This window comes from Manacus vitellinus, unplaced genomic scaffold (genome assembly GCF_001715985.3).
Source record: "Manacus vitellinus isolate BGI_N305 unplaced genomic scaffold, ASM171598v3 scaffold_42_pilon, whole genome shotgun sequence".
Taxonomy (NCBI): domain Eukaryota; kingdom Metazoa; phylum Chordata; class Aves; order Passeriformes; family Pipridae; genus Manacus; species Manacus vitellinus.
The window spans coordinates 6,656,858-6,683,433 of record NW_021940553.1 but is presented as its reverse complement, the minus strand read 5'-3'; the positions used below and the strand labels follow the sequence as shown (position 1 = coordinate 6,683,433).

General features: G+C 40.9%; 1 protein-coding gene across 4 annotated transcripts in view; it reads left to right on the top strand.

The window, feature by feature from the left end:
• Positions 1-22,200, top strand: part of KIAA1328 (KIAA1328 ortholog) — a 172,174-nt gene extending 149,974 nt beyond the window's left edge. For all 4 annotated transcript variants that reach the window (XM_029962160.1, XM_029962159.1, XM_018078819.1 and 1 more), the window contains one exon: positions 18,880-22,200. In XM_029962160.1, the coding sequence (XP_029818020.1) occupies positions 18,880-19,096 (217 nt within the window). In that variant the 3' untranslated portion in view covers positions 19,097-22,200. The remainder of the gene's footprint in view (positions 1-18,879) is intronic.
• Positions 22,201-26,576: the final 4,376 nt, after the last annotated feature.

The window sequence follows — 26,576 nt, the reverse complement described above, 5'->3', positions numbered from 1 at the left end:
AGCTGTATATGGGGAACTTAAAATAAATTGTTTGTCGTTTGTATTTTCATTATGGATTGGAGGCAAATGCAGGGTTAACCTAGGTGCTGCATGGTCAGTGCCCTGATTATTAATATACCTTTAATGCTCACATTATAAATCAAAGGGCTTAGATATCAAAGATATAAAGCCCCCACTCTGGGAGAGGGAGTGTATATGCATGATTGTGAACACACAGCATCTTCCTCAGTAGCATGTGAGCTTGTGAAGTGATAAAGTGCTTAATAAAAATCGTGGTGATGGAAGTTTGACTGCATAGGGGAGTCCTTTTTAGAAGTGTCATGGCCTGGTGGTGCCCTGTAACTCAAATACAGGTGACCATGGTACTGCAGTGTTTCTGAGGTTTGAGCAGGGCCTCGATCCAGTCGTATCCCATTTCTGCCAGATAACGTTCTGTGCATCAGGAGATGGTCTCAGCAGGCAGACACAGCTCTGTATTCTCAGTTATTTACACCTGATGAGTTGCCTACTTAAAAAATAAATTCGTGCCTCTTTTGTCACTTAAGGACAGTAACCAGTACTTTATACTACCCTATTTGCAGTGTTTCCAGTTTTTAATGCGCTTTTTTAACCCTTTGTGATATTCCAGTTCTCTGCTTCAATAAGGACACCCAGCTTTTGTTTGTGCTACCATGAATAGCATAGTATCAGCAGCAAATGTCTCTTTCTTATTTGTTCTTTCTCTAGGCCACTTATGAATGCATTAAAGAGTTGAGACCCTAACACATTTCTGTGATGCTCCACTGGTGACCTCTCTGGCCACTTTATAGCAGACTAATTTTAATGTTTTCTCTTAATTTCCTGAGTTTTAACCAGTTATCTATCCATTAATGGATTTTTCTCTTTGTTATGACAACTTTTAAGTCTTTGGTAATGGATTTGCTGGAGGCCTTTTGGAACTCCAGATAGACTACTTAAACTGCATCTTTCAGATGCAAAATAATCTTATGAATCTTGTAAAGGTCCCTGGTGATTGAAGACTTAATATGAAGTCTCTGCTAATATGTCATGTTTGTTGTTTCTTTATTATAGTTTCTGTCAATCTGCTTGTTCTAAACATTGGACCTCTTAATTTGTAGATTTCTGCATCTTTCCAGATTGCTTAAAAAGAACCCTGTTTTTGCCCCAGAACTGAAGCAGTTTTAGGCAATTAGTTACACGCTACAGTTAATAGTTCAGCTATTTCATACCTGAGCTCCTTCAGAAGTTTGAGCGAGTACCAGCTGATCCCAGCAATTTATTATTGTTCATTCATCTCGATTTGTTCTGTAATTTATTTGCACGACATTTCAACTTTGAAAGGTCTTCCACCATGTCTTCTGTAGCTTCAGAAACTTTGTAAGTTCCTGCTTCATGAATATATGTTCAGCTCACTGAGCTTTTCTGCTGTGGCCTTATCATCTGTACCTGCTCCTTTATAACTTCATTTCCTCTTAGCTTTAACAGATACTTAGACTTCCTATTTTTTGATCTACTTAAAAGTGGGATTTGTTATTAGACCTTATGCTTTCAGCAGGATAACCCTTATCTTTGACTGGAATGTTTTGTTGGCTTTGATTTTGGGGGATTTTTTTTAGTTGTGGGTTTGCTTTTTTGTGTTTTTATCTCTTTGGGGTTTTTTGTTTGGTTTTTCCTCCCTTGTTGATCTGTCAATTTGTTCTTTCCATTTTCTTTATTTTTACCTGACTGGGCATAACAGTTTACTGTTCCACTGAAACTGGTATGGCTCCATTTCATCCTTCGGAAGTGTTTCTCCATAGGTTGAATCTTCATTTTCAGAGCCTTAGTATGATAGTTATTTTTAACAAGCTTTCTTATTTTTATATTGTTTCCACTTGTGAAGTGAAAGGCTGCTGTAGCAAATTTTTGGTCAACAGTACATACTGTATTGGTTGTCACATCTGGGCAGTGCAGTGGACTACTGATGTGTGAGAGATTTTGTGGAAGGAACAGCACAACAGACAAGGACTCTTCAGCTTGGAAAAGAGGTGGCTATGTTTAGGATATTATTAGAAGTTCATAAAATCAAACGTGACCTGCAGAAAATGAGTATGGAACAATTCTTTATTGTCTTGTCTACTGGAGAAGCTGGTGGCCATCAAACAGAATTGTGAGGTGGCACATTCAGAACATGTAGCATGGAGATAAGAGACCAGAAGTCCAGTGAGCTCATATCCTGACCTGTTATCATTATTATGTTCTTAATTCCACATACTCGGAGACTGACACTGCAGTTTTCTCTAACTTCCACAGCTCTATAGCTGAAGTCTTCCTTAACATATGGATTATAATGATGATTTTTAAATAACAGTCTATTTTTAAATAACTATCATCTCTTAACATCCTCGTTAAGACATATCTGACTGGGGAAAAACCCAGTATCTGGGTTTGCATCTCAATCTTACAATGTTACATATCTGTCATTAGTCAGATAGGACATAATAACAGAAGATTTGGGCCCTGATTTTTTTCCTGGGTAAGGTAATGAAAGAACCAAGGTATCTTCCACATTTGGGTAGGAAAATCATGGTAGTGTTTCAGTGTAAAGAATATTGAACTTTGAACTATTGAACTAAATGTGTTTTTATTTTTTAGGCTTCCCAGCATTACTTTGGGAAACCCTGAATGGTGTAATATACCTTCTAGCTTTCTAATGCAGACTTGAAGGAAACAGAGCTGGTGGTGTAGTCTCTGGTTACAGATCTTTGTTCAAGCTGGGTGCACTCATTTTTACTGTAGGTGTGACTTTTCTCTTCCTAGGCCACATTTCCTTTTCAAAAACACATACTATTGATCATTGTTAGGTTTGGCTTTGTGATGGGCCGTGGCTAGAGCACTAAAGATAGCTCTTCAACATTTAGATAATCTTAAAGGAAAACAGTATTTTGGTGAGTTTTTTCACCATTTATTTAATTGTAGATACTGCTTATATTTAAAATTTAAATTTCCCAATGCAATGTTCTCCTAGCTCCCAGGTAATTTGGGGCCATGTATGTTAATTTTGTTCTGTTCTGTGTTGTTTATGGGATGGTGCTTAGTTTATGGCCCTCTAGGGGGGTGGGGGAACGTTATTTCTTTTAGTCTGGATGTGTTGGGAGGAAAGTAATTTTGAAACATGATGGAAAACTAAACCTTTTACTGAAAATAATATTGTATCTTTTTTCTGCCCTGTACTAACTTAGCTCTATCGGTTTAATAGTGGTGCCTTAAGTGTTGTTTTTCACCTTTGGTTCTTTCCACCCATGAGTTTCAAAGTATTTTGCTTTGTTACATACCGCTAGTGAAAATGATCTAGTTGAAGATGTCCCTGCTTATTGCAGGGAGTTGTACTGGATGACCTTTAAAGGCCCTTCTGACCCAAACTATTCTGTGATTCTGTGAAAAAAATTGCTGTCACAGTTCTTTTTTTCTTTCCCTCTAAAAAACAACCAAAGACATTCTACAGTACTAATATATAATTTATGTATTTAACAGCTTTTAAAAGATATTCTCAAAGCCTCTAATGCCATTGTACTTTTAACTTTCGTTTTTGCTTCATCTGCGTTGAATCATCTTTTACTACTTAAAACAGAAATTGGGTTTATTGAAACATTTCAGTTCTGATTATTTTTTAATAAAGATGAAGAAGGCTAACCTAATGAAATCACTGGAATGAAATGAGAAAAATTTGAAAAAAATTAATAAGCTAAAAACTTGAAGTTTTTATTAAGTTACATTTGGCTGTATGTTTCTCTCTGTGTGTAGTGTCTTGGATCAGTAGGATGAGAAACATGTCTTGTAAAGAATGACCTTTGCACTGTTAGGCTGACTTTTTCTGTTACATTTCCAGAAGAGTTACTGGAAACGCATTACCAGTAGTTCTCACATGAGTTAACTTCTGTGCCTGTGATCACGAAATTGTGGTTTGAGATGAGCAGTAGGACTGAATTCTGATTTCTGAATTTTTTTTTCCCCCCATAGTTCAAACCTGTAAATATATTTTGTAGAATACGTGTATGTCCTTCAGTCTGTTGGCCTTCAGTCTGTTGGGTATCTGTGAGACATCATAATATACAAGCAGCTTTATGATTTATGAGTTTGCAGACTTTTTCATAGTCTTAGAAATAAAATGCTTCGTGCTTCTTGCAGATTATCTGTTAATTCCCTGTGGCACTATGTTGGTGTATCTGTAGTGTGAAGGGTGTAGTATGAAGGGTCTGTAACTGGCTTTGCAAGACTCTGGTCTGATGTGGCACAGTCTTGTAAGTGTTTGTGCCCCTGTCCCAAGTTCTGCCCAGAATTTTTCAAGCTCCTCTCTTGTTCCAATGACCTTGTCTTTGCTGAGGAGCCTATGTTCTTCCAGCGCTGCCTTTTCTTTTTACTGTAACAGGTGAAGCAATTCCTAGAAGGACTTTAACAGGGCTCCAGCTGCTGCTCATCCCAGCTTCTGCTTGACTCTGTTAATTGCTCTGTGCATCCCTGTTCTTATCCATATGCTTGGAATTTTGAACGTGTATATCTGCCTCGTTTGTAGGCAACAAACCGACCTCATAAGAGAGTTGTCCTCTCCCTCTCCCTCCCCTTTCCTTGCCAAGTTCAAATCTCTTTCAGTCTTTTTCATATCTCCTAATGGCCTCTCAGCATCTAGATTTCCAGGCATGAAAGGAAAGTGTGTTTTCTTAACTCAGCTTGCTCTGACAGCTAGATACGACTGTGAAGAGCATCTTAAGGGACGTCCAGATCACTGGAATGTACAGGCCTATTGTAATTATCTGTACATTTTTCTTGCTTTCTCTCCTTCTGTTTTGTTATGAACTTTTTAGCAGCAGACTGTTTCTAGCAGTGCACAAACCGTAACATCACATGACATTGACTTTACTCAAACCAGAAGATTTTTGTGCCAAGGTTGTAACATTGTATCATTACTTCATTGTATCTGTGTGAAAATTTTAATTTCACGCCCTGTGGACTTCACTGTCTCTGTGCACTCTGATCGTGTTGTTGCATAGAAGGGTAAGTCCCTGGGTCACATTCATTTTGTAGTGTATTTTTTGGGAGGGTTTTTTTGCTGTTGGTTTTTTTGGGTTTTTTTGGTTTTTTTTAAGTTCTATTTCTTTTGAGAGATCTTGCTGAAAAGTTAGCTCGGGATTTCTACCAGGAAAATATTTGCAAGCTGAAATACTAGAACTATTTTTACTAAGATTTTTACAGCATGGCTATGATCATTTTATTAAAAAGGAAAAGCTTGTATGGGGTTTTGGACTACACTGTGATAAATTTGTATATGAATACATGCAAGTGATTTGGTGAAATATGTGGGAAAGGAAGGGAAAACCCTTGTTTAAATATATCAATAATCCAATTATCCAATAATCCTAGTTTTAATGAGTTGCAAACCTTTCTAGCCAGAAGTCCTTGGTTTATGTTTGGATTGGTTTATGGAGCTTCCTGGTTTGCAGGCATTGGTCTTTTAAGCTTCCTTGCTTGTACCATGCTTGTATTGCAGGGGGAGGTCGGTGTCCAGTCCTTGATAGTCTGTCCTTGCTCTTTTGTCTGTGTTGATGAACAGTACTTCACTACAAAGTCACAGAGTAGCTGAGGTTGGAGGGCACCCTCCGAGTCCCTGTTTGGAGCAGTCAAATCTGGCCTCTGCTGGTGCCTGCAGTTGTTTCTCCCAAAGTACAGGACCTGAAGTTTCCTGTTGTTGCATGTTGTGAGATTCTTGTGGGCCCATTTCTCCTGCCTGTTGAGGTCCCTCTCTGCACACTTTTTGGCCTCTCTCAATCTAAGATATATTCTGAAGAATATGGGACTGGGAGACTTAGTTTCTTGAGCTGTTCATTGCCCTGCCTTATTTTGTAGCCTGTTAATGACCTTATGTAGTTTCTAACAGAATCATGACTGTCCGCAGGTGTGTGGTTATCGAAAAGTAATCCTGCAGCGGCCGAGATCATCTTTGCTAGTTACTGCTGGGAATGAACAAACTAAAATTTCACTTCCCTGCCCATCTGTTCAGCAGCTGAAAGTAGGTAATTTATCTCAGTGGGACAGCTACCACCTGTGTAAAGTTTTTGAAAGAGGTTGTTAGCGTGCAATGACTGCAGCCAAGGGACACCAGGCCTGAGCGCCTCACACTCTGAGCCCTACTGCTGGTTTTTTCTGTAGGGTGCCTTACAACCCGGTACTTGCACAGTGTCAGACCTGTTCTGTGCCTGTGTTCCTGTGAAGCTTACGAGGACTCTACCTCTCTACCTGCTTTGCCACACAACCTACTCTGGTGCTGGCTGTGTGCAGCCCTTCTTTGACATGCGAAACCAGGCACCACCAACATGTCGTAATTTTTACAGCTACTGTTTTATCTCAGTGGCTCCTCTTGAATTATGTATCCTCATCTTTGATGTATGAAATCTCAGCTGATTTAAAGATTACCCCAGAGAGTTCAGCACACCTGGAAATGAACGGAGTGACAGATAGTCCCAGCCTTTCCATATTGGAGCACCGAGTAGGCAGTTTTACAGCAGTTGGGTAATGGAATACAATTTTTATTAGAGCATTGTTTTTTCACATATGGTCTGCACCCAAGCAGTCAGTATGTTGGGATGCCAATGAGCTCAGTTGCAGTGTTTGTTCTCAAGCAAATTGGAGGGAGTGAGTTCAGATAAAGAGCTCGTGCATAGGGAGATTATGGGCTGTTCTGTTAGGAGCTGGGCACCAAAGGTTTCTCTAGATAAGGTACCCAAAACTGTGTGTGCCTGTCACTGGGAGGTGAGTAGAACAGAGCGAGCGAATGCAAATCTGGCTGAGAAGCCGTTGCTATCTGATGTCAGGCTTCTGAGCACAGTATGAAGAAAACAGAAGCAACTGAGCATAAGCTACGTATATAATGTCAGCAAGATACAGAATCACAGTGCATATAAACCTTAAGCACTCTAGCCTATGAAGCATACTTCAGTTTCTTCAGTGGGTGTTGTGGTCACTCTGCTCTGTGCAGGAATTAGACTTTAGATGAGTTTCAAGATCCTATTTGCCTCTCTTATGTTAGCATAGCTGGCATAAAGATGATGCCAGTTACTATGTCATTACAAACTGATACCAATAAAAAGCCAAGAGCAACAAGCAGAGCTCAAGTTTGTAGTGCAGTCTGATCAGAAAAATGGGCTTTTAGCAAGGCAAAGTATGTCCAGTATCTGTATTTTGACTGTTGCTATACCTTAAATTCCTCTGGATTTCTACACAGTTTCAACCTATTAGCTCTTCACCACACTCATTACTTAGTTACTTCTACCCTTTCTCCTTTTCTTCATGTTCTCTACTAAGGAGCTGCTAGCACAAGCACAGAGTCTATCACCATAGCCTTGCTTCCAGGGATCAGGAGCTGGGAGAGGTTTGCATTTACCTCTGGAGTGTAATTCTGACTGATGGGTTCTTATCAAGTTTGCTAAGTCCATCCATCCAATTGTCTATTTTTGTTTTGAAGACCAAGCAACCATAAAGTTGAAAACTGTGTTGTATTTTTGGAATCTGAAATTTCAGACAATGCACTTATGAATTATTTATGGAGAATGTGTTTTCAGTAATGTGCGGCATAAAATGGAATGAATGCGTATCCATACTTGCCCTGAACTCTCCAAAGTGCATGCTAATAAACAGAATGATAACCTACCATCACTTTTGCCCTGTAAGATTTACAGTGCAAGCACTTTTTTATGTGGCTTAATTCAAGTCAGTTTGTCAACTTCAAGCTCTAGTGTTTTGTTTTAAAGTACAACTTGATGAGTGATTTTCTATTACTTAAAGAAATCTGCTTTTCCCTCCCTATTTCAACCAGAGTTAGTGTCTAAATTTTTCTAGTCATGTTGGCATAGATCCACCCTAAATTATGCTTTAATTCACAATTAGAAGGAAGTGGCAACTGTGCAGAGCAGCAAACGTTCCATTTAAAGTGGCCATTATACAAGATCATGATTCTACGGAATGATTAAGATATTGAAGAATAATTCAGATATCTTTAGGTTTTTGGCCATTTAGAAGTGCTGGGCTTATTTAATTTTTTAAGCCTCCTTGAAACAGCTTTTTCCATAATGACAGTAATACAGGACTCTATATTATCACAACTTGATGTTTACTTCTATCTGAATTGTCAAATAGCAACTTGTTTTCAGTGATATAGCTGACAGGGCAGAGATAATTAAGAAACAAAAGAATTTGAGTGCTAGATTTGCTATTACACACTCCATGCCACAGCAGAAGAAATTAAGCTGACAAGCAGGATAGGAAGAATCATGCAGATCCACAAGAAGAGTTGCTGTTTAGGTACAGCAGTTGACTGTAAAATATTTTACCAGGATAGAGAGAGGAAAAAAAAAAAGGTAAAATAAACTATTTCCAAGCATTCACTGAGGCATCTTATTTCCAGGGTGTGGAATAGAGAGCTTGCACCCCAATACACCCCAATACAACAAATGGAAGCAGGCAGGGAAGAAAGCCAACCCCAGTGAAGTGGTGGCAGAACTTCCACTGGCTTCCATAGGGTCATGATTCCACTCCAATATATACTTAAAACTACTGCAGCCTGATTTTGCTCCTCTGCTCAATGAGGTTTTAAATCTTGCACAGCTAGTTGCAGTTCTTGCCACAATGGTTAGAAAGTCAATGAAAACTCACAGTTCAGTAACTAAATGACAAGGTAAGAAGCTTTGGAATCATAAAATGGTTATAAGTGCTTGACCTAAAACTATGCAGATCTCCCAGTGACTGTACAACTGTACAAAGTTGATTTATTAGCTGGCAGGCTGGGACTTTGGACTGAGCTTGTGAAAAAGACAGGTTGCTAATCCATGTAAATGGTTATAGACTTTGCAAGCTGTATGTAGTGGGGTTCTTTTCCCCCTAAGCCATGCCCCTTAAAATTGTTTTGTACTTATTTAATACCCACAGAGTTTTAGGGTATAAGGTTGTCCCAATTTTGCTGAAAGCATGCTGGGAAGAAGAGATGAAACATGGAAAAGAAATCAAAACTTAGGAGCAACACCAAGACTGGCAGAGAGGAAATGCTGAGTTGCACTGTGACATACATATGCAACCCTTTGTCAGAGGCTTTAGTACATTATAAAAGAAAAAGCACAATTTTTAATATGATTCATTGAATTAGAGTTTGCTTTGAGGGGAAAGGTGCTTGGGGACAAACTTGTAAGAGCAAAAAATTGAGAAGAAAGGCAGTTAAGGCAGGAGATGTAGGGGGATGAGGTATGGCAGAAAAGATGATGACAGCTTAGTTTTGGCCCAGAACAATAAAGGGTGAAGATCTTACTGAAGATATGCTGTGATGACAGAGTGCTTAAAGGGAATAAAAGCTAAGCGTGCTCTGAAGTGCAAAGTTATTATGTAATATCACAGCAGAATCAGGGCCCCAGGTGCTGTACATATACCGAGGTTCATTTTCTGATCTGAAGAGCTTTCAGACTTGATGAGAGAGAAACGGGTGTGTGGGAGGGGAGAGAAGGACAATACAAACAGAGTGATTGCGGAAGGTGGTTGTTAAACTCCATGGTAGTTCCCTGGTTCTGTAATTTCTCTCTTTTATACAAAAACTTCATTCTAAATTATTCTTCTGTCAGTGGCAGATCTGATTTAAAAGGTTTCTTTACTTCCCAGCACTCATGTCTTTGTTCACCCTCCCCTTTCCAGAATTATTACAAGCTCAGTTATGCCAATTCTGCTGCAGCCCGCAGCCATACCTTAAAAGAAATGATCTGTGGTGTTTCTTGTTCTTGGAGTTCAGTTATTTATTTATAATTTAGCTACTAAAAACACACAGAGACAAAAACAATAAAGAGGCCCTTTGAATTGTGTTTGACAGATTGGTAACAGGCTAGCAGGGTATGAGTGAAGGGCCGATGAGGAAATAATAGAAAAGGCTGAAGTACCAGGAGCAAAGAGGTAGGATAACTGAAGACTGGGAGCATTGAGATGGGAGTGTGGAAAGGTGAGGAAAGCAGGTGTTGGTCTCTTACCAGCAGGTAAGTGAGAATGGCCTGTTTGTGTAGCAAGGAGGATTGAGAGCAGCAGCAACTCTTATTTTGGTAATGACAGCTGGTTGGATGCGATCACAGGTGAAGCGAGGGTGAAAGCTGGGGAAGAAGTATCTCTTTATCAGGCCTGCCTTAGGGCTCAAGTTTTCTGAGATGCCATTCGTAGACCTGTTGTCCTTTAGTGCACTGGCTCTGCTTGGTATGCAAAGGGCCAGGGGCAAAACAACAGTGCTCAGCCCCTTTCAAGACTAAGTCATCTTTAACTCTTTCCTACTTTTTATCACGCTGGGGAGGGAGGCTTGTCCCTCAGCACTGCCAAGCACAGCACATTTTGGTTAGCAAAGGTGTGATACTGTTACTCAATTCTGATGCCTCTCTCCAAATTCTCCTGTGCAAAAGCTGTAATCTCTGATGCCATTTTCCACAAGATTTAGTGATAATTGTGAATAACCCTGGAAAACGAGGCATTGAATTCATCAGTGTTGTAGATCTTGCAGTACATGGTGATGTGTTGATACACTGCTTTGCATCATATACACTTAAGAGAGGGACCTGTGGAGCAAGGAAGCAGCAGCAGAAAGTCTGAGCGTGTACAGAGAAGCATTGCGTGAGTGCTGGAGGGAGCTGATCTCCTCTCTGTTTCAGTGTAACCCCTCCAGGGGATATGGTGCTTATTTCTGGGTGATTGCTTACTGGAAAAAAATTGTCAAAGATGGAAGGAGAGTGGCAAAATCTGTTGCTATGCTAGAGGTATTGATTTATGAGAGAAGATTAAAATACGTGTGGCTCAGATAAATGTTGACTGAGACAGGAGCAGAACAGAGAAGTGTAATATTGTTCAAATACTTACGGTGTATTTGCACCAAAAAAGAAGACTAATTTCTTAGTACCATGCCAGATCTTTAGCCACAACTAATAGGGTGAAGCTGGGAGGAAGAAAATCCACTTTATTTATCTCTCGCTGACTATCAGAAACATGTTCTTATTCGTGACACATACCTTTTCCTCCTACCAAACTCTGAAGAAAAAATTCATGGAACATTTGTGGCACTTCCCATACTACTCTGTTCTCTTTAATGGTATGTTATATATTTCCCATTGGGCTTTGGCTTATCTATTTTGACTGTGTGCTCTTTTGGAGAGAGGACTGCTCTTACAAGTGGTAGTAGAGTTGGTCCCCTTGATCCTGATCAAGGCCCTTTAGGTTATACCGTGGCCCATAAATAAGTAATAATGGTAATGATAGCATGAGATATATTTAGCTGTGCAATGGCTTCCCAAGGAGAGCAGAGAGAGGCTGATTGTTAGCAGCAAATGTGAGGAAGCACACTGTAGGGAACAGTTCTGTCAGCAGGGAGAGGGCTGGATGATCTAATAAGTCTTTTCCTTCTCTAGGTTATGATTCTGTGAATTCTGCCTCGGAGAGCTCTCTAAAAGTCTCTGATACTGTAAGCTCTCTATTACTGGGTGTGTGTTTTGCAGCACTTCGGGAGGCTCTTGCTGAGGACACTGTATAAATATATTCTGTTTTACGTTGTGTGATATATTTTAAATAAAAGGCTCAGATCTTTTTTTAATTGCTTTGAAATATTCTGCAGTCTGATCTTTTTCTTTAAGAATTAAGAAACTTTGAGATGCTCTTGGAAAATACAGACCTGTTACAGGTGAGAAATACGTTGGTTTAAATACAGTAAAGCACTGTTGAATTTGCCTCCTTCTGTATCCCACAGTGAAGTATCTACTCTGAGTCCCAGCCTGCCTGAAAGTAAAATGGGAATCTCAGGCTGTCACAATCCCTTTGTTTCTGATTCTCGACTTAAATCTTGTTCGTTCTTGTGATGTTTCGGCCTCAAGAATTGCCCTTGTGTTCCTTTTTTCTGTTTTGGTGTCTTGACACTCAGTACATGGGAATTATCCCCCCAGGGTGTGGTTTGGTCACTGAAGATGGAGTTCACACTGGAGTTCAGGGTCCCCTATCCTGACTTGTGGCCTTTCAGGAAATGACTGCAAAGTCAACTTTTCTTTCTCAGCTTTCACTTCCTTCCCAATCAGCCTCTCATGTTCATTGACATATTCATCTCAAGTTTGCTGGGCCAAATAGCAGGCTGGTTAAAACCTGGATTATATTCATAGAGCAGGGAGGGGAGAAGAAAGAATAGGAGGTACCAGCTCAGACCTCTGGATCCTGATCTAGTGGACATTATGTGTTTGGATTTTCAAAAGGACTTTGCCAAGGTTCCACACCAAAAGTTGTCAAAGAAATCAAGTTTCTGATGATTAAATGATAGCAGGCAAAGTGACTTAATATTCATTTATCATGATGAAGAAAAGTCAGCACTGGGGTCCCACAGGAACCCACTGAGCTGGTTCTTCACCGGGGAGCTGGAGTAAGAAGTGAACAGGAAAATCTCCTGGGTGACCTAATAAATTTGTTGGTTCTTTCACGTGGTCCAGTGAACATGTCAATAGCAAGAAAATAAAAAAAAAAAAAACAGTGAATGAAACTGTAATTTACCTAGGGAAGAGTCATCAACACCATGCCTATGTGATACTGAACTCAGAGCAGGAGGTTAGGATTTGTGGAGGTCAAAGCTTCCTAGAACTTCCCAGATCTTGAGGATACACAAGTCTTGGTGTACCTGCATTTTGATTCTGGTTGGTTCTTTGCTTCTCAAGAAAGATGTAGTGGAGGCTGGGAAATGTGCACTGGACAATTAATTTGATCAGCAGGATGAAGCAGCTGCCATTTAAGGAGAGATCAAGAAGCTATGATTTTGGATAGGAAAAGACTGAATAAGAAATGATCGGGGTTTGCAGAATTGTGAAGGTGATGGGTAAGTTGAATGTGAACTGTTTTTTACCAGGTTCCACCATGTAAGAGAGACTAACTGCAGTCAATCCTTAAAAAAGCACTTACAACACTAGTAAGACATGAGGTTAAAACAGAAAACAAAAGTTTGTCTTTCGATAACAATGAACTTCCTGAGGAGGCTGTCACGGGACATTGTGGAAGCTGCAGGCTGAAAAAGGAATTAGTCAAATTTATGGACAATGGGTTGGTATATGGATGTTGGAAGGACAAGCCATAGAGATACATCTAGCATCCCTTATGCAATAATTATGGATGCAAGAATAAAGATGGCAGAGAGTGGTTAGGACTCTTTAATTTGAGTGGAGTTCTTCCCTTTGCCTGTGGAGCTTGGATTAACTTGGGCATGGGTAATCAATCCATCGTCACAGGTGTTTCTTCCAGATAACCTGAGGTTGTATCTCTAGTGTGGTGTCTTCAGGTTTCAGGTAGTTTTGGCTGCTGAGGCCACTTCTTATCTGCATCTGTTATTTCTCTGCTTTTATTTGCCCTGTTTGTTCCAGTCAAACAGGGGATTCGATATTTGCTCTATCATAACAATAAACTGTTTAATTTTCTGTAAAATGGGTCTGTTCCCTACCCCTTGAATGTGTTTTTAGCTGTATTTAGCATTTGTAAAGTGCTCAGGGGCAGGCTGTGTTTTATGAATACAAAATAGTGTTAGGCTTTGTACTTAGGCACAATACTGTACCGTAATTCAGAGGCAATTCATGTAACATTAGTAAATCACTGTGAACTTTATGTTGAAAATATAAGCAGTAGTATAAAAATAAACCTTTTTATTTCCTCTGGTATATACAGTTAAATAAAGTAAGCCTATACAGCTACTAATCTCCAAAGCCGTATTGCCAGTATGCTTTGTTAAAATGCCATCACCTTTCAAAGAGACATTCCATGTGTTTTGTACACATTTATGGTTGAAGAATAAATTTTCAGAGACTGTAAATGAAAAGATATCTCTTAATATAGTGATCAAGTAATATCTGACACTGCTTGTTTAAAGAAATATACATATATCTTACTGCCAGAGTATTTATGACTCTAATAAGTTTAGTTATTTTGCCTCATGGGGAAATTCCTGCTTCTCCAAATATCAAACTTGTTGAGGTTGTGCTGGTTTTTTCAGGAAGGAACAAATAATATTATTAGTTAAATGAGACTGCACAATATGAAAATACATTAGTGTAGTTTAAAAATTGGACATTGTGTAAGAATTATAATATATTTTACTAGCAATGGGAAATAGAAAAACATTAAAAATTCAATGGTGTATCCCAAATGTCTAAATAAATACACAAGCATCATTGTTCAGCCAATTGAGGCAAGGATGCTCAGTGGTTCCCTTCAAGAGCACTGTTCTTTCTAATATCCTGCACAGTTATGAGTTCTGTGCATCATTCTTGCATAATTTGACCATTTTTTAGGTACTGTACACTGTGGGACTCTCTGAGCTCTGATTGCCCCATAGGTTTTATTAGAAAGAATACCAAGTGGTTTCAGGTGATTTCTCAGCAACCATCCTGGGAAATAAGTGTTCTTATGGTTCCCAGAGCATCAGCCACATTCGTGTGTTTGTCACAGAAATGTGAAAGTCTTCCTTCCCTTTTGATTTGGAAACACAAGACAAAGCAAGATGCACGTGTAGATGTTCAGAGAGCTGTACTCTGCTGCACAGGCAGTGAAACACAAATACTGTGAAATGAAGGATTTGGCTTTGTGCCATCTTGTATTTATTTTTGTACTGTTTTCCTTTTTAAAATGTGAATGTTTAATGATCTGTTCTGAATCATAATGGTTGATGATGTTTCCTGTTACCTTAGTGATAGACTACAAAACTCCTTTACATTAAGAATTTGCAAACTCCACTAGATACTTATTTAATTAAGAGCTGGCGCTGAAAGTTTCTAATAAAATTTCCACAAGGGCTTTAGGGGCTGAGGAGACAAATTTCCAGCAGCCTGTGTTAGTAGTGCAGAGGAGATTAAGGGAATCCTGTCTCAGCACTATGCAATGCCTGACCAGGATAGATTTAGCCACCCAGGTCACAGTTCTGCACTGACCCAGCTATACCAGCTTGATCCCAGTGGTTCAAACCTCTCAGATAGTTTGGTCATCTCTGTGCTGCTTTCTGAGCTGTATTTGGAGTTTTATGTTCTACAATAAAAGCAAAGGTGAAATGTCTTCATTGGAAGAGAGCTTCAAGTCTTAGCTTGGTCTGTTCTCTCTGCTCTCATCTCTGTCCTCTTCCATATGGCCCTTCCTTCCTCCTGCTTCGTACACTAGCTCTTTGTGTTCCATCTCCTGATGGCATTTTTGGAGACTTTATGATCATTACTTTCACCAGACCTTGTCTGTCTAAGTAGTTAGAGTTCTAATCCAAACTCGTAGACCTTACAAATTTTCCTCTCTCGTGATGAAACATGCAGACTTTCAAGCTCATGAAAGTTAGATGAAAAAGTATACATGGGGAAAGTGTCAAAGCCAGACTTAGAAAAAAGATTATTTTCCAGTCTGTTGCGGAGATGCTCTTTCCAGCACACTAGCAAATGTACCAAAAAGGTGAGGACAGACCGAATTATCACCATCCTTAAAGGGACAGTTGCCCATGTCGTTTTCCTTCTGTTGAGAGGGCAAAACCCATCAAAGCAAATGAGTGTAAGCATCTAGCACTGATGGAACATTTCTTTGCTTGGTTGAACATCTAGATGTGAGGAGTTTCTGTATGTGGCTTAATGTACAGTGCTGGTACTTCCGCAGAACTTTTGGGAATTTTTTCTCCTTGGGAAGCATGAACAGTACAAGGGGACCCTTGGCTGTTCGTTTGCATTAAAAGAGCATTCACTATTCATAAGCCAAGTTTGCCAGATCAGTTTTCCTGTCTGAAGTGTTCTGACTTCTGAGTGCCTGATTCTGCAGCTTTGACTTCACTGAAGCCATTAAGTGTTGTATTAATAAAAATAATAATGAAGCCTGTTTTTACTTATGCATTTATTCAAGTCATGCAAAGAATACATATCCTACTTTTAGAGAAAGTTTCATTACAGGATTTGAGCATTCTGACTGTGTCTTTTAAATATTAGGATACAAAAAAAAGGTGAGAAAATTGTCTTTGCAAGTTTCAAACCATTCTAGGTCTACTCTGTTGCCTCCAGCCAGATGCTGTCTGATGTTGCCTAGACAAACCAGGGCAAACCATTATCCTGGGATTAAACACTAAATACCTGCAAGGAGCATTCTCTTTATCAGATAGTGCTCTGTTAGCAGAGTTCATTCACTTTATTGCATATATAACTGTGGTGTCAAATAGACTGATTTACAACACCTGGTCTTTTAAATAATCTTTGCTATTTGCTGCGCTTGTAATCTGCCAAATCATTTAGCCTTCCTGATAGCAGAAATGCTGTAAAACTTAGATAAACCTGCAGAAGAAATGAACTCGAAGGTACTGCTGAAATCTAGGGCCTGCACGTTTGCTGTAAACGTGCTGGCTGGTTTGGTTTCCCCCTGCCTAATCTGTGATTGAATGTGGCTGCTGGAGAAATTGAAATTTTATGATAGCACTGCCGTCAGAGGAGATAAGCATTTGTATGCTAGACTAGATTAATCTAAAAGGAACTTTTAGGTGTGGCTAATGAAACCAGCCTATGTGTTAACTGGGTTTCTTTGGGGGTTCAAAGCATATATCTGTATCTATACAGAGTCTAGTCCAAAACTTTGTGTAAAAAGTCTCGTATATCTGTGTGCTAGTTCTCACTATCAGTGCAGCTTATTCCATTTTACGTTGGAGATATCTTTAAGAAGCTTCGGTTTTTAAAGGGTATTTCTGAATGCTAATACAAACTTACAGACCCCTCTAAAATGGTCTCGTTTGACTACCCAAAACTTCCATGTCCTTCTGAACTTTTTGGCTGGGGTAACAGAAAGACATCATGTTTGCTTAGGGTTAGCCTCTTACAAGGTCCATTTGAAAGAAAAGCTGGGGGTTTTTTTTTGGTTTGAGTTACTAATTTTTTGCTATTAGGGGTGATTTAAACAGAGAGATAATAGAAAGACACAGCTTTAAATGTGAAAAAGAAATTTGCAAATTGGGTTTTTGATTGAGTGACATGCAAGCCTAGTACATTTGAAGGAAAATAAAACAATCTATAATCAAACAGAGGAGAGAGTCCTGTGAGGCAGTAATGTCAAGCCAGTCTGTGTTAGAAATGGTGGTGGCCATCAGACTAGAAGAAACAAAAAAAATGGAAGGAAATAAAAACATTTATAGAATAACTTCAGTGATCACCATTAACACTGGTATAAAGCCATGAGTACCACTGTTAACTCCTTTGAGCCAAGGAAGTAGTTCTGTGTCTCAGACATAACAGCGAGTTACCTGGTTGTGGACAAGCATCTGTCATGTTAGGAATTGGAACAGGCTACCCAGGGAGCCTGTGGTGGAGTCACCATCCCTGGTGGCATTCAGGAAACTGCTGCACATGGCACAGAGTGCCATGGTCTGGTTGACAGGGCAGTGATCGGTCACAGATTGGACTCGATGATCTTAGCAGTCTTTTCCAGCCTAAGTGATTCTGTGACAGTTTTCTGAGGACGGATGGGACTTAGCACCCGCTGCTGGAGAAAATGAAGAGTGTTTTGCATGGCATGGCTAGTTTAGGGAAGGAAAACCTTTTGCCTGCTGCTGCTGCATGAGTGGGGTCTGTCTGCCTTTGGGATATACTTTGGCCACTGCTAATCTTTCACATGTGAATGTTCTTAAGAATTTTTCATCCCATCTGAGTTGACAGACTACCCCAGCTGTATTATTTGCTTAGTCTTTCTATGTTCCTACTGTCATGAAAGGAGAAACAGGAGATTTTCTCAAAGCACGGAACAGCTTGAGGTGTTTTCTCATGCTATGAATTAACTCTTTTGCTTCCAAGAGAAGGACCCTATGGATCCAATCCACAGCACCAGCTTGCAGTTGGGTGCTGTGAATAATGTTCTGTGCCTGATAGTCTTTGAATGTGTGAGTTACTTCAGCGTTGGGAACATCAGGCAGATTAGTGCTAACAACAGGATGGAACAAAGGAGACTTTTGGGTAAAACTCTGGAGTGCTATCTCTTGGATATCACTCTTAGTTATCACTTAGATAGCACCAGAGAACAGCCTCCCTGGGGAAGCACTGGAAATGGTATTGTTTAAGACATTTAAAATTGGACAGGAGGAAATATATTGTAATGATCAATCCTGTGCTGGTATTTAGATCAGGTCTTGTCTCGTGTGAATATTAATAGGAAGTCTCTGTCTGAAGTAACTGCCATTATTCAGTGTGCGTTAGCAGATAACACTGGCTTGCAACCTTCCCCCACATCAGTACTCCCAGTTAAAGGACAGCCTGAGTAATGCTTACACCTTTGCCTTTTCTCTGGGTGTCTTTGTATTACCTTGCTTAGATCCTATTCCTTCAGTGCTTCCACCAGACAGACTCCATATAGTACATAGAGATTTACAGGAAGCACATGCAGTTTGTGGCAATAGTAATAAAGTCTCCTGCTGTTTTCAAATCCCTGGGAAACTAAATCAAGTGTAGAGGTCTATTCAAAAAAAAGGTGCAGTGTGTTGCTTTACCATTACTGGTGTGGGTCTGCCTTTTACCCGCTCTGTGTGTTTGGCTGTCATATCTCTGAGGTCTGTGTTCAGTCTCCAGAGTGCGACTAAGACATTGTACACCTCAAATGGAAAAGCTGATGAAACAGCTTAAAATAACCTGAGCACCCATGGTTTGCTCACCTCTTTTCCACTATCTCTGTGCTGTCATTACTGACAGGAGCCCATACAGCAAAATTTGTTCTGTGCTGGTGGCCCCCATCAGACAAATGCAGGTCTAGTCTGATTTATGGAGGCAGGAAGACTGGATTCAATTCCTACATGGTGCTGTGATCTTAATGGAGCTCTGTTTTCTTGGTGTGACTCTGTAGGTACGAAGCCTGTCTTCTGGACCTGGTTGAAGCGATGAGTCCGATATCTGCCCCGGGACACCTCTGCAGAGAACCTGACGACAGGAACAAAATGCACACGCCTCGTCGTGCGAGCCACAGGCTGTCATCATCATGGCACCAGAGCCCTGGCAGCTCCAGGAGCAGAGCAGAGGAGATGGAGGAGAGCCGGCTCCTCGAGGAGATTTTCTTCATTTGATACAACTCAGTGGTCTACAGCCAATTTTTAAATTATTTGAGTGACAACTGCTTGTTTTCCCTCTTCTAAAACATAGCTAATTATCATCCAGTTTCATTTTGGATTTAGTAATCATGATGCAAGTATATTGTTGGGGAAGGCCAATCCAAAAGCGTTAGCTTTTTTCTCTAAACCTTTCATATGCCAAGTAATCAATTTAAAATAGAATTTTTTTTAATCTACAACATTTTCTAATAGATTGAAGTCACAGTTTTGCCAGCCTCATATCGGAAGTATATTTCATTATCGATTTTTTTGGCTCTAAAGCAGTTTGCAAGAACTGCCTAACATTCAAGAACCAGCATGTTCGAAGTAGATTATTTTCTAATTAAACAAGTCTGTTTAAAACCTGGCATATTATAAAGGTACAAGCACTTTATTACTTTTTCACTGATTTTTATGATCTACTTTTTTCTTCAACATTCTGATATTTAACACACTGAGTTTTTAGGGGATATATCGTCAGCTCAACTCTACAGTGTCTGATAATGTTAATAGATGATGTTACAGGTTGATGTACTAGGCACCCGTTTGAATTATATTTCTCTTTAAATCAGTGCTATTTGACAGAGTTTATGTGCTTAGTAACCTAACCCTGAAATAGCAGAACAGAGTCAGACGCTGTAGAGGTCCAAAACCTATTTGATGTACTTTTCAAGATGAAATACATAGTAGTTGTAGTATAAGAGCAGTCTTAAGACATTTTCACTAACTTGCACTATTTTGATCCTGTATCCAGGCTCCATTGTAAATAAGACAAATCAGTAATTATTTCCACTAGCGGCTCGCGAAGCACATTTTCCTGCCGGCTTTAATTATTCATGCTGTATCTATTTCAGTTTATTTAAATGCACTTCCATCTACTGCATGTACTTGGTTATTTAAAGAAATGTGCCGAATTGGTAAAAATGACTGCAGATTACAGGATTAATGGTCATTTTCTCCACAATGCAGTGTTCATATTTTATTGTAACAGTAGCCACCGGCATGTGTTCCTAGAAATATGAGGCTAAAATACTCATTTTGCACAGTAAAATTGCAGCGAGGGAAAGGTAGAATTGAGCCAGTGCGGGCAAGTTCTAGGCCATTTGCTCCCAAAATCCACTTCGTGGGCCAGTACCACTTTTCAGATGGTCTCTTTAGGCAACCCTGCTTATCTTAATGGCAGGGAGTTGCTGTGCTGATCCTTGGGGTATGGCTGCTGCCTGCCTCCCTCACGCTGGCTCCTGTGCAGTGTTTGGTGTTCTGCAAGGAGCTCACAAGGCTTGGGAGCACAATGAGAGCATTGGTGTACCTGCCCCTGGCAGCACTGTGCTCTCATGGTAACAAAACAAAAGGAGGATGAAGGGGAAGAAGAACCTCAGGTTACTCTGGGCTGCTTCGCTCAGGCCCAGTTCTTAATCACAAATTAGGTGATACCGTTTTTGTGCATCCCAGCTGAATCTTAAAAGCTGCTTGGAGGAGTTTAAAGAAGGGAAGCAGCATTGCTGGACCAGAAAATTACTACTGTGGAAAGCCCCTGTGTGGTCTGTCCTGCTTTTAGTTACGTATTACAGTTCTTTGGAATATGTCCATCTGCTGTTGAGTGTCCCGCTCGTTCTACTCCCTGAGCCTGTGAAGGCACAGGTTTGTGCTAAGAGCCCCAAAGATGTATTCAGTGCCCTGAACCGAGTATAGTGAGTGGGGAAGTAAGTTTTCTCATTCTGCTGGCTGAGTAGTCAGCCAGCCCTTGAAAAGGGCAGGAAAAAGGAGGAGAAAGAAGAGAAAAATGTACAAAGACCAGCAGGAAAACTGGGGATAACCATGAAGAAATGACTGTCACATAAATCTTAAAGTTTGGGGTTTCTTTATGGAGTTTTTTAGTTTTGTTAGTGTTTTTTTTGTTAAGGTTTGGCATTTATAAAGAAACAGTTCTCTGATTTCAGTCCAATTGCTTCTCTTCTCTTTTCCAGTTTGACTGAAACTTTAATTGCCTTTTCTAATAAGTGCTAACTGACCTTTCGAAACAGCAAAAAATACATGTCTATTTCTTGAAAGGTGCCTTTGTGTACCCAGTCGAGAACACTACGTGGGAGCATTCTCTTCTTTGGTTCTTTTGTGGGTGCCAATATTTAACTACTTTAGGATTCCTTATGATCCATTTTGTCCATAAGAATTTGTAGTTCTGAAGGTGATTTTTGACTTGAATCTGTATTTTGGTTGTAGCTCTTTTTTGAAAGGACATTGTCAGGTTTGTGGGCTCTATGCTTAAGGTGCTGTCCATCAGTCAGAGCTACATGGGAGGCATATCTTCATGAAGCAAAGGTTTCTAGAATAAAGATGGTTAAAATGTCTGATGGCTGAAGACCTGTATGCTTTAATTCTCTGTGAGATGTGAACAAAGAAACAAAACCTATTAATTTCATAGACCCTGTGGAAAATCATTTTTTATAATGCTGGCTCTTGCTCTAGTTATCAGCAGTACATTAGGAATAGTGTTTAGCAGTCAGTGCAAGCAAAGATATTTTGCCATGAGGCACTACAAAGTTGAAGTTATTAAAACATTTATAGCCTTAGAAAAAAAAATCAATGATTGTCAAATAGGAAAGGACAAAATCAGTAGTTGGGACTGGGAGGGGAATTGCTTTCCATCTGCTAAAACAGTAGAGGAAATGCAAAAATTAAGCTAGCAAAAGCAATCACTTGACAGTGTCCTTTTAAGTTTAAGCTCCTATATTGGGAGCTGCCAAGTTAGTCCAGCCATGGACTGTTTGTCCAGAGTGTCCCCAGTGAATATTCTCCAGCTACACATCTGGATGTGTTTTACGTGAGGCTTTGTGGAGTGACGTGGCTTTTCTAAGGCTCCCACTCAGGCCTTCAATTTTTGTCCTTCCTCAGATGTTTGTACACACATTTGATGTCTGTTTGTGTAGTTACTGCTTTTGTGCACCTTGCACACCATGGACCTGTAGTAATCACACCTTTTTCATGTCTAGCCTCTCCAGTCTTGCTGTTGAATCCCATCCTGGGTACATATTTATATATGTATGTGAGGTCTTAATCTAATAAATTATCTGGGAGTTTCATTTATCCTTCCAGACTTTTATTTGGCTTTTCTTCTTGTTTTTGTCCAGCTCAGACATCAATACTGCAGTTGACAATTTGTTCCACTTCCCACATCATCACATTATGTATGCTGTGAGTCTCCAGTTTGCTAAGATACATGAGGAGCTCATTTTAAGCCTCCTCTTCCTCTCCAGGACACCAGTCTTGCTATGAGAAGAAGCAAGACCTCTTTTGCAGCAAGAAGAAGGGTAGAGGTCTCAAAACACAAAAGAGAAGAGAATGGGAGAGCCAGCACCATGCTTTGGACAAAAAGGTGGAATTAAAGAGTAAGGAAGAAAGAATGAGGTGAAGGCAAGCAAGGATAAAGATGCAAGGCAGAGAACTGTACCAAAGGATGACTAAAGGTGTAGGTGAAGTGGAGGTGAGCCAGAGGGTGGGGCTGTGTTGTTAAACTATAGTAAGCAGATGAAGGAGAATTGTGTGTTTATGTCTTGGAGTGAGAAATGTCTTCAAGCACAGGTTCCCTTAGAGGTTTATGACTCCACACCCCTTTTCTAGATCGTGTTCCTGCATTGGGGAACCACTGTCCAAGGGATACTTGGCAAATGAGGGAAAGAAGGAAAAATGACCTTGACCTAACTTAGTTGCTCCCCTTTAGAGCAGCTGGACAAGGAGGCCAGAGCACAAGGAGGGCAATAGTGCAGAACCACTGTATAACCCAGGGCATGGACTGAATTTAATTGCCAGCAAGGTACGGTGACTTAGATGACAGAAGAATATAAGACTGAATGTACCAAGAATCTGAATAAGGGAGAAATAAACAAAACAAAATTTGCAGTGATCCAATGATCTGTGGAGGTTTGGTGTTAAGGAAGAAGAGGAAAGGGCTTAGCTGCACTTCAGAGAAATTGAGCCTGAGATATCGCTTGAAAGTGCCTGTGAGCCTGGGGTTAAACTCTAAAAGTTGCAGCAGAGATTTTCGGAAATACGACCTCCAGGCTGTGTTTGAATTTGCACTATCTGTGGGGGAGAGAGCACAGCCTGGTTGGTTAGAAACCTCCTTTTTCACTGTTACTAAATTTATGAAATTGTGTGCTAATTAGTGTATGATTTATAAATTTACATAACTGCATGCTACATAAGACAACACAGAATATTGAATGAGGTGATTTAAACCAGCAGAAGCAGTGAAGTCAGCTCTGACTGGATGGCTTTCCTCTGGAAAGTGCCTCTTGTGATCCGTATGTGCTCCACTCCCTGCATCACTTGAAGGCTTGTCCACTCAAAATGACAATAAATGTTTTACAGTATTGTGACTCCATGTAGATGAGAGACAACTACCTTAAGCATCTTTGGCATGGCTGTGTAGCAGAGATTTCTTGGTGATCCTTGGTGTTTGGAAGCAGAATTCTGCTAAAAAAAGAGCAAGAACCTGGCCTGGTCAGTTTTGGTGCTTGATGACTCCACAGTTCACAGGGGGTGGTACAGCACCCCAACTGCAGCACAGGGCTGGGGATGTGGGGGAATTGGCTTTGTTTCCCAGCTCTGGGGGAGCCACTTTGCCTCCCTCTACAGCAGGTTCTCTTGGTGAAGTGTGTTTTACCACCAGATCTCAGAGGGGCTCTGACTTATATTAGGGCCCATAGCAGAACATGCTGGATGTATCCACCAACGATTTGTCTGTGAAATGAAAGCTGTAAGAGCAGAAGCATGTAGGCCAGTCACTGCCATGGAACAGAAGCTGAAGCTCTCAGACTTCATGTATTTTGAGGCTTGAAGGGGTCATTTCAGGCTCTGGGAAGCTAAGCTGGAGAAACTCAGATGTCACTGACTGGTGAGGCCCTAACATATGTGAAGTGAGAGATGCGCAGATGGTCCCAGCAGACAAACTAGTCCATGAGCTGCAGTGACAGCCATAACTTCTTAGTTTCCTTAATTTGGGAGTCATCCTGAGTACGTGAAAAATAACTTTTCACTCATGGCACGTCTGGGAGTGTAAGTTCATTCTTTCTGGTCTCCTCTCCGCAGACAAGAGGAGAGTGAAAAGTTGGAAAAAGTTATCTTTCCTGGTTGCTTACTGGCAACTACCTTAAAACCTTGAAGCATGGATTAGATTAAAGCAGTTATCCAAACACAGAGTGTTGAATATCGTGAGCATTAAGGACAGTGTGGGAACTCCTCTCCTCTGCTAGACCTGATAAGGAAGGAAAGGACAAGATGAATTCACAGACACAAAAGCTGGTTCTTTCTCAAGTTAGAGTTGACTGCGAGGAAGTTGCATTGAAATTTTAAAAGCGCCCCGTTAAAATCTTCCAGCATTCAATTATTCTTCCTGCTGTGAAACTGCCTTATTTTGAGGCTGGGGTTATCTACCTTGAATTTACAGCTGCTGGACTTTGTTGTGCCTTTGGAAGCAGGATTGCAAAGTTCCCGTGTTGTCAGACAGTGAGTAACCCAAAGGGAGTGATAAACTCCTGGTCCAGCCTTCTCTTTGCTGAGATGGCATCCTTTATGCCTTGTGTCCTAATGTCTGCTTTCCAGCTCCTGGGTGATTTGGGGTTCCTGTTTCTGAACTTTCTCTATCATTTATGCATCTTGAAGGGTTTACACTAGAGCAGAATGCCCAGTTCCAGCTGCTGTTGATGTGAAATGGTGACAGCGTGGCCTCATTCTGCACAGCATTTCCATTTTGGCACTTTCAGGAGCCTTTTTTGGAGGTGTTGGGCTGGGTACCTGGTCTGGTTGCACTTCAGATCATGGCCCTATTTCTTGAAGCAGAAATTCTGTTAAGTGAAACCAGGAGACCCTGCTAAATTTAGAAGAGTTGAAGACGAAGGAATCATGTGAAGTAGAAATACCAGGCAGAAAGAAAAAGATTGTAGGATTCAATCTGGGATGGAGCATAAACGTGTGGGTGCAGCACCTGTGAACTCAGACACCTTGAAAACAGTCTGACAGACCCATGGTTGATGGGATGGGCGAGACCCAGACAACACAAACTCTCAGAAGGGGACAAGTGAACAAAGCACAAAGCAGTAAAAACAGACAAGAAGACTTTGAGCTGCAGGTGCGGAGGCGATGACATCTCTGAATTGCAGAGTAAATGGCTCCTTGTCAGTGGAGCTGGTGCCCCTCTATTTGAACTAGTGCCTTTCGCACAGGGATCTCATTACCAGAGAGTTTACTGGCAGATTGGAGAGATTTCAGTGAGGAGTAATAAAAATGATCAGGGACTGCTAGAATTGACATAATGAGGAAACAAGATGAGAAAAGTCAGATATTTATAGCATGGGTGAGAGAGACAATTAAAAGGTGGGGTGGGAGATGGACTGGGTGACCTGAAAGCCTTGTCTGTTTCTAATAACTCCTTGTTGCCTGCTATAGGGAGGATTTGAATTTACCAAGGCTGTCAATCTGACTCTTAACAGCCCTAACTTCCCATGTTGAAAAGCTCAGGTGGGTGTACTCTGGCTGTATTGGCAATGTCAGAATGTCACTGGTACTGTCCTCTGTTTAAAAAGGTAGTCATCAGCCATGTTGTGGGAAGAAATTGACATGATGACAGTAAAGGGAAAAAAATTAGACCTTCATAAAATAAAAAGCCATAGAAGACCTTGCAGAGAGCAGGGCTGATTGGGAAGGGCTCCCTGGTTGTTCAGCTGATGATGCTGAGCTTTTCCTGCTGCCCACAGGGTGGCCTGTGCAGTAGGAAGGTCCCTGGGGAGGGAGCAAATGTGAGCATTTTTCTCTATGAGCTGGCACCCATCTGTGCACACAGCTGAGCAAAACCTCTGCTCTCCAAGACACACAGATGTGCACAGGCTGTTGTCCCCAACAGCTGCTGAGCTCCACTGACAGCTCTTGGAGCAAGTTCTGTGCCAGACAGAAACCTGCCATCCCACTGATGGCTGCAGCCACGTGTGGGGTTTCGCTTCCCTTCCTGCTGCCCCAGTGCAGTGGGATCCAGCCCTGAGGGACAGGCAGCCTCCCCCACGGGTATTCCTGCACCTGGGCCAGGGTCAGTGTTCAAGCAGTTTTTTAGAGCCTCAGGTTTGCTCTGGACTTGAGAGACTGCAGCAGAGCTGGAGGCAGCCAAGCTGGAGACATCCCAGTTCCTGGCTTGCAGTCAAATTAAAACACAGCTACTGAAAGCAATGGGGCTGTGTTTGTTTGAGGCACTTTGGGGAAATATCAGAGCGGTGCTTGTTGAGTCTGGTGGTGGAGTAGCCGCTCTGTTTTAATGATACCTGTGTGCAAAGGCCACAGCTGCTGTCATCCGTTTCACATTAGTCTGACTTTCACAGAACAGACATAGCCTAGGGTGGTGGAAGGGAGAGAAAGGTGACCAAAAAAAAAAGAAAAAGCGATCCATTCCATCCATTTTTTCACTACTCTT